This window comes from Phyllostomus discolor, chromosome 1 (assembly GCF_004126475.2).
Source record: "Phyllostomus discolor isolate MPI-MPIP mPhyDis1 chromosome 1, mPhyDis1.pri.v3, whole genome shotgun sequence".
Taxonomy (NCBI): Eukaryota; Metazoa; Chordata; class Mammalia; order Chiroptera; family Phyllostomidae; genus Phyllostomus; species Phyllostomus discolor.
In genome coordinates, this window is record NC_040903.2 from 165,307,359 (window position 1) to 165,320,957 (window position 13,599).

A 13,599-nucleotide genomic window follows, 5' to 3' on the forward strand; every position below is an offset into this window, starting at 1 on the left:
TGGGTGTGGTGCTCAGCTTTTTCTGCATTTGCTATAAGAGGTGTGAATTTGTTTTTCTGATGACATGGATCTCTATTGTCTTTATACTTATCCATAAATTGAAGATTAATCAGTCTTAGTTTTTCATTGTCTTTGTGCACTGCCTCAAGAGGTCCCAGCTAATCCCTTCCTCTTCTCAACCTATCAAATACCACAAGGCATTATATGCATGAATTAATTCACTTCTACTGGTATCCCACCCCATTCTGCCTTAGTGAATATTTTAACAGTTGGACTGCTATAGCCTACCACAGGAAATCAGTTTCCATCTAGAATCAGTGATTATGTTCTCATAGCTAGTCCAGCAGAGAGAATCCAGATAAAATATCTCAGTTTAGAGTCACTTCCTCAGGGCTCTCTTGATACCAGCTTTCTTAAGTCCATTTCCTGGGAAACAGACTATAAAACAAATATATGTACAGAACTTCTCTTGGATTGGGTAGAGGAGGAAGCTGAAGTGCAATGCATTTGCAACAGAAGCCACAGCCAATCTTACAGGAAGCTCTGGTGCTGGGATGGCCCTGTATTAAATCAACAGTGCTAGGCATTGGAACACCTACATGAATTAGTCATTGAATGTGGGCTGTTCCAGAGGAGGGAAATAACCCCTTTGGGGTTGTTCTCAGAGTGACTTAACTATGTTATTTTGGCAATAAATATAACACTCTTAGCAGTTGGAGGGATGAGTGACTTAGTCCTGAGGGGGGCATCTGTGTGGCACACCATAGCTATGCCACACGATATTTTGCATTGATTCTGAGGGTAGACTTGGATGGGAGGCTGAAATGTAAATATTATCATTGAAATTACATTGGTCCTAATTAAGGGTATACAGAATGGGTGTGCTCTCTGGGATACTCCTTTTATGTCCTTCTTCCTTCTAAGGCACAGAAGTATATTTAGTGGGCTTATTCACTCGTTACTTTTTAAAAATTATTTAAAAATTATTTTAAAATTTTTTAATTAAGAGATTGTGGTTCCTGGGCATCAAAAATAGTCTTTCTAGTGTCCCATGGCACTTCTGGGTCTTTATTTTCTAGCTATAATTCAGAGCCTAAGTAAAGGGTCTGGGCTAAGTTGGGATGGTGGGTAACAAACACAGGTGCAACCAGAGCCTGAATCTTAATGTGTTTTTTTGAGGGGGGGAGGGAGGTAGAGGTTTTCTTCTGTGAGAAGGGGCTTTGGAAAAGTTGAATTTAGATACATATATATTTTTACCTCTGTGATTATTAGAGATATAAACATTTTTTATAATTTTCTTAATTACTCTCTGTTTTATTTCAATTGCAACAGCACCTAGACTTACCCTAGATCAAGTTACAAATGCATTTGTTATGATTCCTTATTCCCAGATGCCCTTTGAGGTAAGAACTGGCTGACATTAAGCATGTTTAGTTGTTAGGGAAAGAGACTTTACATATAATTTAGTATTCCATAATAAAAATACCAGAATTCTTCAAATAACTAACCTCAATATTTGAATCTTTTACAGGGAGCATGTATTACTTATCATTATATAGAATGTGTTCCATCTTCACTGAAAAAGTTAAAATGTGTCTTGCTCTTAGGCATTTTAAAATAATTTCTTTAAAAGCACCTTGTGATACAGGAAAAGGATGAAATTGCAACTCTGTTTAGTGAGACATTAATTATAATTTTAGTAATAAGCATCACTCCAATTTTGCTTGCATGCTTCGAAGCATAAGTAATTGACTTTCACCCAAGAGTTAGAATCACACGAAGTTCCATTGTGTGAGAAGAATTGTGCTAGATCTAATACTCTAAAGGGAAGGGGAGGGAGGATACTAATTATGTAAGCATCTAAGTTTTGGTCTGTTGCCATGCTGCACAAAATTCATTAAAATTTTAAATTCTCACTTTGACTACCGAACAAAGACCCATCTAGAGTGATGCATACCCCGTGAGGTGAGGACAGCTAGGAAGTCATATCAACAATAAAGTGTAAAAGTCAGTGCCAAGGATTAAATAATATTTCTTTCATATATAAAATACAATGATTGGTATATTTTAGTACCTACATAAAAATGTTTAATTTTTTGTAAATTTGCTTTTCTACAAGAAGATAATGACCTCAAGTGAACCTTGATGAGGGCCTGAAGAAACATGTTAGCTCTGGAATAGAAAGTAAGAGAAATTGTAAAGTTAAATAAAGATAAATAAGATAAATTTGGGACAAAGCAATAGAGGAATCAGTAGTGCACCTGGAGTTTTAGTCTGTATAAATAAGAGAATGTTTGTTTTGTTAATAAATACTGCATAAGAAACTCAGTGAACATGAACTTGAAATATTAAATTTGCAATGATAATGGCCATTCTGACAAAGCTGGTCAAAACACAAATAAGAATTAGTAGAAAGAAGAGGATCCAGATGGGGATATATAGATTTGGCAGTTAGAAGAAAAGGGAGAAAACAAAGTCTGAAAAGAGGAATAAAGGCCAGTGAAAGATCTTGTTAGGACTTGTTTCTAAATAACACTTACTTAACCTGATATCTCACCATAATTAGACAAAAGTAATAATGGCCCCAGGCCTAGGCCTAGAGAGCAATTAGAAACTAAGTTATCCACTCCCTCAGTGCCCATGTGTTTTATTTCTGTTTTTGACTCCATGTCTGTACTCTTTTTATTTTTTAAATTAATTTAATTTAATTTTTAAAAAAATATATTTTATTGAGTATCCTACTACTACAGTTGTCCCATTTATTTTCTCCTCTTTATTCCCCAATTCCCTGCACTCCCCTCCCACACACATTACCCACCCCCTTCCCCCTTAGTTCATGTCCATGGGTCATACATATAAGTTCTTTGGCTTCTACATTTCCTATACTATTCTTAACCTCCCCCTGTCTATTTTGTACCTACCATTTATGCTTTTTATTCCCTGTACCTTTTCCCCATTCTTGTCCCCTCCCCACTGACAACCCTCCATGTGATCTCCATTTCTGTGATTCTGTTCCTGTTCTAGTTGTTTGCTTAGTTTTTTTTTCTTTTTTTAGGTTCAGTTGTTGATAGTTGTGAGTTTGTTGTCATTTTACTCTTTACAGTTTTTGATCTTTTTCTTAGAAAAATCCCTTTAACGTTTCATATAATAAGGTCTTGGTGATGACAAACTCCCTTAACTTGACCTTGTCTGGGAGGTACTTTATCTGCCCTTCCATTTTAAATGATAGCTTTGCTAGATAGAGTAATCTTGGATGTAGGTCCTTGCCTTTCATGACTTTGAATACTTCTTTCCATCCTCTTCTTGCCTGCAAGTTTTCTTTCTTTTTTTAAAATAATTTTTATTATTTTTATTTATTTTTAGAGAGGGAATGGAGGGAGAAAGAGAGAGAGAGAGAGAGAAACATCAATGTGCGGTTGCTGGGGGTCATTGCCTGCAACCCAGGCATGTACCCTGACTGGGAATCGAACCTGTGACACTTTGGTTCACAGCCTGTGCTCAATCCACTGAGCTACGCCAGCCAGGGCTGCAAGGTTTCTTTTGAGAAATCAGCTAATAGTCTTATGGGAAATCCTTTGTAGGTAACTGTCTCCTTTTCTCTTTTTCTCTTGCTGCCCTTTTCTCTTCCCTTTAAGATTCTCTCCTTATCTTTAGTCTTGGGTAATGTGGTAATATAATTATGATGTACCTTAGTGTGTGCTTCCTTGGGTCCAACTTCTTTGGGAGTCTCTGAGCTTCCTGACTTCCTGGAAGTCTATTTCCTTTGCCGGATTGGGGAAGTTCTCCTTCTTTATATTTTCAAATAAGTTTTCAATTTCTTGTTCTTCCTCTTCTCCTTCTGGCACTCCCATAATTCAGATAATGGAACATTTAAAGTTGTCCCAGAGGTTCCTAAACCTCTCCCCATTTTTTGGAATTCTTATTTCTGCATTCTGTTCTGATTGAAATTTTATTTCTTCCTTCTGCTCCAAATCATTTATTTGAGTCCTGGTTTCCTTACCTTCAGTGTTGGTTCCCTGTATATTTTCCTTTATTTCACTTTGCATAGCCTTCATCTCTTCCTTTATTTTGTAACCAGACTCAATCATTCCTGTGAGCATCCCAATTACCAGTGTTTTGAACCCTGCATCTGATAGGTTGGCTGTCTCTTCATTGCTTAGTTCTATTTTTTGAAGCTTTGATCTAATCTTTCATTTGGTCCATATTTTTTTTTTGTCTCTGCATGCCTGTTATGTTGTAAGGGGTACAGCCTTAGGTATTTGCCAGGGCAGGGCAACCCATGTTGCTGTGTTGTGGTGCTATATGTGGGGGAGGGGTCTGAGAGGGAACAATACCTCTTGCTTGGTTCTTGGCAAGCTTTCAGTCACTTCCCCCACTACCCACCACTACCCACAGCAAATTGGGCCCTGCTAGTGTTGATTCCTGGGTAGGTGGGCTTGTGTACATTCTAGGACTCTGTGGGTCTCTCTAACAAACTCTGTTACAAGGTTGGGAGTTTCTCCTGCTCCACAACCGCCACAGATTTTTACAGCCAGATGTTTTGAGACTTTCTTTCCCTGCACTGGAACCCTGCATTTTGTGGTCTGTCTGGCTCCCCAGCTGTTCCTTCTGGTTTATCTGCACACAAATCTGGGACCGCCTACTCCACTAGTACTGCCTCACCCAATCAGGCCCTTCCTCCCCAGCTACCCTCCTACTAGTCTGGATGAATGCTTCTTCTTTAACTCCTTGGTTGTTGGACTTCCATGCAGTTCAATTTTCTGGCAGTTCTTGTTGTTGTTTTTTTTTTTAAATTTGTTGTTGTCCTTTTTTTTGGTTGTGCGAGGAGGCAAAGCATATCTACCTATGCCTCCACATTGGCTGGAAGTTGCACTCTTGTTATTTTTTGAAAATATCTTTTCACTGCTAAATTTTTACAAAGTTCAAAGTTGATTGTTCATGTCAGAACTTTGTGTTAGTTTCTTGTTGAAATGTCTAAAAAGATCTGACAGTCTCCACATTCCAACTTCTAATTCCCAAGAAAGAAAACTTGATTGGCCCAGTTTCTATCACGTGACCACTAGAGTCAAAATAGCTGTGTCCAGAGAGAGGCTTGAGTAGGCCATGTTGGCATGGAGGCATGCAGAATGACTTAAAGAATGGAAACATGGTTAATAGTTTCAGATAAAGCAGGTATGTTGGGGAAGATAACAGTTTTATACAAGTATTATTCATACCTCAAAAAAGACAAATTTTAGTACACTCCTGGAGTTGGAACCAGACACCAAGCAGTTGAACATGAAAAGGTTCATGAGAAAATACAGACAGAAGTTTTCTCTGTGCTTCAGAAGAGTTAGATGAACGGTACAGAGCCAGAGAAGCTGACAACATTGAAGGAAAACCAAAGGCTGTCTTGTTTGTTTGCTTTTCATTTATAATAAGGTAAGATGTGAACATGCTTGTTGCTTAGGTTGGATGGACCCTGTGGAAAGAAAGAGACTTAAGATGTAATCAAGATAAGAGATAATTTGTGGAGCATTACCTTAGAGGTTGTGATTCAATAAGAGCACAGGAGGATATATGACCCTGGAAAGAAGAGATTCTTGTGTCTTAGTGAACATACAGCACTGAAACAAGTATCTTTCTGAATACTATTGTAATTGTTCCAGTTGGATGGCAGGGAACCTCTGAACAACTTCATTCTGTCCTTAATCAAACGGGCTGTTCTGTGTCAGCTAGAGGGTTTCCAAACGGATATGAGAATTGAGGCCGGGCCTTTGTGATGAGGTTGAATATCAAAGGAACCTTTATTCCCTAACTATATTATCTTTCTGATTAGACCTCTGTGATTTTGAGTGTATTGTTTAGCACTTAACTCTGTGTGCTGCATGCTCTGAAATTGCACTAAATAGGCAATTAAAAGAAGACCTAATTTCTGTATGACAACCAAGTAAACCAGTTCCCACCATCCCAGGAAATTGCTTCTCATGTGCTAATTCCATTATCAAAGTCCATGTTACATTTTTATTTATATATTATTTTATTGAAATAAGATTATAAACAGTGAAATGGACAGGTCTTAAATTTACAATTTGAAGAATTTCAAAGTTAAACATACCTACTACCCCAATTAAGATCTGGAACATTTCTATCACCCCAGAAATTTTTCTCATGTCTCCTTCAAGTCAGTCCCCACCCTTCATATACAACAACTTTTCAGATTTGTATTTGAACTTCATATAAATGGAATCATAAACTATTTACTCATTTGTTTCTGACTTCTTTTGCTCTCCATAATGTTTTTGAGATTCATGTGTAATAGTGTCCCATTGTTTTTTATATTTCTGATTAGTGTTCCATTATTTTAATATACTGTAATTTGTATATGCACTTTTTTCCTGATGGATATTTCCCCATTTGGGGGATATTATTAATAAAACATCATAGAAATCCTTATATAAGTTTGTTTGAGAAAATATGCCTTGATTTTTCTTGGGTAAATACTCAGGAATACAATTGCTAGGTCATAGTGTAAGTGTAGGTTTAACTCCCTGTGAAAGTGTCAAAAGTTTCTCAAGTGAGTATATTCTTTTGCATTGTCCTCTGTAATGTATGAAATTATAGTTGTTCCACAGCCTCTCCAGCATTTGGTTTAGTCAGTCTTTTTACATTTTAGCTATTTTTATCTATATGAAATGTTACCTCATTTTGTTTTTTAATTTGCATTTTCCCAATAATTAAATTAATACTGTAGAACACATTTTCATGTGCTTATTGTGAGTTAGAAGTTAGTCTGAAGTTGTCACTAATTATTAACCCACTGTATTGCTTTTAAGGATGTGCTCTTAGTATTAGAGTTAATTTTTGGACAGGTAGAAGTAATAAAACTGAGCAAAATGAGTTATCAGTACCTAATCACCTATATAAAAAAAACTCTGTGAACACATTTTTATTGAGACACGGAAGGCTCAGAGCTCTTTATATTTTATTAATTAGATGTATGGACATCTAATCAATGTACCGATTTGCCAGCAATATTCATAATTTTTTGTTATAGATTTATTTAGTGTAATGGACTCTGAAGCCAGTTAGTTTGGGTTACAATTCTAGCTGCATCTCTTCCCAGCTGTGCAGCTTTGGGCTAGTTACTTAGGTTCTGTTTCTTCATCTGTAAAGGATTAATAACAGTACCTACCAAAGAGATTATTATCAAACATTAATGTATTAATCTATAGATAACACTCAAGAAAATGTCTGGCATATAATAGACATTAAAAATGGAATACCATGTGCAAAGACTATTTTATAAATAGTTTAGAGTAATAATTAAAGAATAAATATCATTATCCTAACTATAAGAACTATAGAAAAAATGATGAGTGAGTAGTTAAAGAAGATTTTGTGGAAAAGATTAGTATTGGTCTGTTCGTAATGATTGAGACCAGATTAATAGGGAACATTATAGGCAGAGTGAAGAACAAGTACAGAAGAAACCATGAAAAAAATAAGCTTAGTGGATCCATGGAACCATGAAGTGGCTCAGAGGAGAGGGTGTGCAATAGCCTTTAGTAGGAGATCAATAAGAGAAAAACAACACTTAAGGAAGATTAGATGGAAATCAGTTCATGGGATAGTTTGGAATGATAGAAAACATTACATTAGGGAACCAGTACACTATTGCAACATTAGAGGTCTAGAGTAAGGAGAATGTAAAATATTATAGTGAAGGAACCAAGGTTTGGAGTCAGGAGAACCAAGCTTTGCAGTCAGGAGACCCTGGCAACTATATTAGCATAGCATATGAGACTCACTGTCCATAACCACAACTGGAGATAATACACTTACAAGCTTACCGTGAAGATGCTATGACTCAATACACAAAAAATACTCCATAGATTTCAAAGTGCTTGTAGCAATATTAGTACTAGATGTCATTGTTTATTCCTAAACCAAAGAGCAGCAATGGCAGTGAGTAAAAAATATAGATGGGCTGTAGCTGAATGAAGGAATTCACAAATTAAATGATTAGCTAGAATAAAAAGGACATACATCATATGGCTTTCATTCTTGAGGAAATGGGTCATTATTTTTAAAAATAATTTTTTAGCTAAGGATAAACTTCTTAAATCACTTTCTGGTTTGATCATTTTTATTGGAAAAATAATATGTATTGGTTTATTATTTTTGCCTAAACATAAGGTAAAAAATCAATAGTTCACAAGAACATCATTTCATGTTACTGTGTTCCAGCAATTTTCTTTGTCACAGTCGTCCCTGTGGCCATCAGTTTTATTATATATACAGTCCTTTTACTCTTTCATATGAAAAAAAAAAGATATAACAGGTATAAATCTGAATTTACCCAATATGAAATTCTAGAAGATACATTTTAAAACTTCATCTCTAATATCACTTTATGTTTTCATCACCTGCTTTGTTCCAACTCCTCTGCTCCTCCCTCTTGTCAGTCCTTAAGGCTCCTCAGTAGCTTTTGGTTCCATCTCCAGCTACCCTGGTTTTCTCCCTTGTTGTTCATTAAAGGCCCTGCTTACAAGATAACATGACCAGTGTTTTCCACGAGGGCATTCTTGCTCGGAGGAACTGCCCTTGCACTTTGTTAGGTTTGCTTCCTATCTGCCAAGACAGCTCTTCCTTCCCGCCTGATGGGGAGTTTCTGTCAGCTGCTTCCCAAATCACCAGGAATTTACCATTGGACAGATATTTGGGGAACCATGTTTATGTATTTCATTTATTTTTCCCTGACTGGGATTGAGCCCATGACCCTTTGGTTCATAGGCAGATGCTCCAATCATGGAACCACACTGGTCAAGGCTCTTTTATTTATTTGGGGGAAAAAATAAACCATCAGTTATTTAGTATAAGTTATTTACTGCTGAGATGCTGTTTTAGTGATAAGTAGAGACTTTCTTGCTATGTTCTGGTGGGGGATTAATTATCATCCTAACATAGTCCAGGATTCTTAGTACAAACTCAAATAAGGAGCAGTTAAGAGTGAGGTTACCTTATGAGGTCAGGGTAGGGATTAAACAGCTACACAATAATAAATATAATGTCATAAAATCAGATAATATACATGAGATTCATAGGTCAAAGGTGGGAATCAAGTAAATCAGTGTCATAGACTGTAAGGTAAGCACCAGGCTTAAATAGAGAGGGCAGGCCTAGGGGCCGTGACCTAGTAGGACTGCACAAAATCACAGATCCTTGTCTTCTGTCTCTTTCTTGCAAATGTACACATAAATACCCAGTTTACCTACTTTCCTATATTTGGTAAAAAGCTAAACTTGTTTATTGATTTGAAAATGCTTTACCTTAATTCTGGTGATGATTTAACAATAAATTGCTGATTGCTTAAAAATTCATCATTTCTTTCAGCAGGGTACTTTTATAGTTACATTAAGTAGCTCTCTAACAAAATGAATTTGCTAATATGCCTGCAAAAATATTTTCTTCTCCATTCAGCATGAATAATAGTTTCAGGGTTTATATACTGGCAGTTCAAATCTGGAGCTTGGAATCAAGGTTACGTTGTTTGTTAATTGCATGATATAAATCAAGTTTACAAAAACCTTGAAACCTCAGTTTCCTTATCTGGAAAATAATAATACTTATTTCACACAATTATTATGGGAGTGAAATAAATCAGGTAAATTTTAAAAAATTATATACACAGTGCTTGGTACATAGTAAATAATACATGTTATTACTAAGGTTTCCTATAATAAGAGTCTCATATTTTAATCTCTCTCAAATATCTCTTTTCAAAAGCCTGAAATCTCGCCTAAGAAATATGTATATAGGTGTCCTAGAGATATTCATGAAGGGAATGGAGGCAGAAGGAACAGCATGAAAAAAGACAGGTTGGTGAGGCAACGATATGGTCATCAGGGAACTGTTGCCACCTCAACATGGCTGGGGCAGATGTCCTCGCAGGATTGGTGGGAAATTAGCCTGCTGAGATAGGCAGTGTTTTAAGTAGGAGGATTTATATCTCTTTAAGAATATACTAATTTCAGAGAGGAGGATTTTAAGATTTCAGAGAGGGGCCAAATTAGAGTTAGGGAGACTATATAAGATGCAACTGTAATGGTCCAGATGAGAATTACGAAGTTATGAACCAGTAGGATGAGGTGACATACATTGAGTGTGGATATGGGATGGACCATATGAATCTAGAATGATATCAATCTAGAGTAACCCAGGAATCATTCCTGGGTATATGTCTTGGGTAAACAGATAATTGTTATGATATTAATTGAGATTAATTAAGGAAAATGACTAGGTTTTAGATGGAGTTTAATAGGTCAACCAGGTGAAGATATTTAGTAAGTGGCTATGGGCCAATTCTTTTAACTTTTAAAAAATTATTTTGGAGATAAGTATACATCAGTGAAACCATCACTATAGTCTATGCCATAAATATATCCATTACCCCCAAAAGTCCTCCTGCCTTTCCTTCTTGCTTTATTATTTTGTGATATGAATACTTAACATAAAAATCTACCCTTTTAGCAAAATCTTTAAGTCTACAATACAGTGTTGTTATTATTAACTATAGGCACTAAGATATAAAGTAGATTGCTCAGATTTATGCATCTTGCATAACAATAACTTTGTACCCTTTGGACCAATTCTTCTGTAAATATTTCTTGAGTGTTTATTATTTATGCTGGAAAGGATGTTTAAAACTGGACAAATTATAGTTGTTACCTATAAGGGGACATAGTCCAGCAGACGGAGACAGAAATGAGATTATAATACAGAATTTGAATTGCCTGTGAACTAGGTTGTGGGAGAGTGTGGTAGACAGGGAGAAAGGATCAGTTTGGGTGGTTGGTGAAACCTTCACAGGGCAAATGATTTTGGAATTTAAACACAACTTTTACAGACAAGGAGTGCTGGATATGAATGATATTTTAGGTAGAGAGAACAGAAAAGTTACTGAGCTGTGAAAGAGCATGGAGCCCTTAGTGAATAACAAATCATTTTATGTGAGTGGAATATAGAGCAAGTGAATTAGTATGTGCAACAGTGGATGTATGCCCTTGGGCTTGTGTTTTTTGAGGCAAGACTTAAGTTCAGGTTGAATTATTTTGCTCAAAAATTTTTCAAAAATTATTGCATAAACAATAGTTTTGAACTAGTAATATAAGTCAGAAAGTCTAGACATAATTTCATAAAAATATCAGAGGCATTGACAAACTTGCTTTCATTTAAACAAAAAGATATTTGTTTTTAGATTTGGGAGGCCCCAGATTGTGGGTTAAGTGGTTAGTAAGTAGAACAGTTTAAACTACCAAAGTTGGTTTTAAAGTAATTTATTTACCCTATTGCTGCTTAAGCTTCTAAAGTCTTTTCTTCACAAGGAGAGGTCATGTAGGGGTACAGTAAATATTTTTTAAATTTTAATGAGGAGTCAATTCCTTGACACTTAAATTAGTAGAAAACAGTAGACTTGTAGTTGTGAATGAACACCAAATTGTTTCAGACAAGAGGAACTGGTCTCTGACAGTTTATGAAACCCAGAAGACATGGATTTCTTTGCAGTCAGTTTCTTTCTCTCCTTCACCTTTTACTTCCCTTTCTCATTTACATTGCCCTGTCTCTCCTGAAGCTTGGCTCCTGGCCAGAGCATGTGGTCCCAAAGTCCCTGCAGAACCTGACTGAAGGAGAGTGGCAAGCAGATTTCCAAGTGAAGGGAGCTGATAAAAGAGTTAGTTGGCTCCTAAAACAACATGCAGTTTATGATGTATCTTTAAAGAATTAAGTAGATTATTTATCTAATCAAATATATTACCCAATGTCAACAAAAGCTTTTGGCTCTTATCATTATTCTGTGATATAGTTCAATAGTAAAATAGTAAGTTAAATTTAACAAGATTTTATTTCAATAAAATCACATAAAGTCACAGAGTACTAGTGAACCAGGAAAATTAATATAAACTTCCTCCTCTTTCTCCTCCTCCTTCTCTACTTCTCTTTCTATCATGAGATAAATTATATCTAATTCTTGATTCTCTGTAGAAGCATTTATTTGTGGTACCATTTCTTTTCTTTCTTTCTTTCTTTTTTTCTTTCTTCAGGGAGAGAAAAACATCAATTAGTTATTCCACTTATTTATGCATTTATTCTTGTACATTCCCTGACCAGGAATTTAACCCACGACCTTGGAATATTGGAACAATGCTCTAACCACCCAAGCTACCTGGCCAGGGTGTGGCACAGTTTTGTGTGTGTGTGTGATTTAATCCTCTAAGTCTATTCACAGTCCTAACCCTGGGGATGAGTTTCCTGCCACCTATGACAAAGCTGCATTGTTTTATTAGGATGGTTCTGTTCTCTCAAGTCATGTCCTCTCAGAACTTCAATATATTATCTGCATTTTCAAATATATGTTCCTATTGGATTTATTCTGTTGTAATACCTAATTTGATATAACTGTCTATTTCATTTTCAACCCACTATATTCTATTGAAAAACTTGATAGCTGTAAAAGATGTATTTTCTCTTGGTATTTACTTCATCATATGAAATATGTCTTACTTGGATTACTTTACTCATTATTTAGGAAATTTCCAATCATTGAATACCTAGAAAAGTAAAAGATTACTTGAATAAGAAAAGGTCTTACTTACATGGATAATATTAATTTGATAAATTTTAAATGTCTGGGGTTGAAGGAATACATTTAAATTTAAATGCTTATGTGTTTCTAAGTAAATACAACTGAGGAAATAAAATAATGGAGGAATGATAGCATCATAAAGTTAATTTAGCTTTTAGAATTTGTAATCTTACACAACCTTTTCTAAATGATTATTTAGAAAATAATCATTATTATCTTTTATTACCATTCCAATTGTGTCCACCCATAAATAATTTAGAAGAAAATTATAATTTAAACATAGTTATTGGTGCTGATTTGCTCTATAGTTGTTTCAAAAGTAACTGTGTACTGAAATTCACATATTCCCCTGCCCCGCTGCAATTTTTCACACATTGTTTATTGTGAATAGTTTAGAAATGTTAGAAATAGGATAAATTTAGAATAAATTCTGATAATTCATTTTAACATTGCTTTTTTGTAGACACTACATGAAGTCATGTGGAAATGAGAGAAATTTATAAAATCACTCCTGCAACAGAGAATGTCTTTCATAAATGGAGCTTTGCTTCTGGTTTTCACAGGACAATAACACTGGCAGAGCCACGGCTGCCCTTCCTGCTATTTTCAATTATTCAGAGAACATCTGAACAGTGATGCTTGCCTTGGATTTACCAGTTTTCATCCTGATACCTGGTTTATGTTTTTGGAGTAGAGAAGCTTGTACTAATTGCTCTCCATGGTGGCTAATCTTTTCAAGAGCCTGATTTTACCTTACATACATAAGCTTTGCAAAGGAATGTTTACAAAGAAATTGGGAAATACAACAAAAAAAAAAGAGAATCATCAGCAGAAAAAGGATCAAGACTTTCCTACCCTTGGCCAGACCAAAACCCCCAAATTTTCTAATACCTTGAAAAGTACTGTAAAGAAAATTGCTAAGTGTTCATCCATTCGCAACTTATCCACTGAAGAAGACGAAGCTAACAAAGAGT

The 13,599-nt window shown here is 35.6% G+C and overlaps 1 protein-coding gene across 1 annotated transcript in view; it reads left to right on the forward strand.

Moving 5' to 3' along the window:
* The first annotated feature begins 13,343 nt into the window (after nucleotides 1-13,343).
* UNC13C (unc-13 homolog C) overlaps nucleotides 13,344-13,599 on the forward strand; it is a 469,738-nt gene continuing 469,482 nt past the window's right edge. Inside the window, 1 exon segment of the mRNA XM_028506783.2 lies at nucleotides 13,344-13,598. Coding sequence (XP_028362584.1) covers nucleotides 13,344-13,598 — 255 coding nt within the window.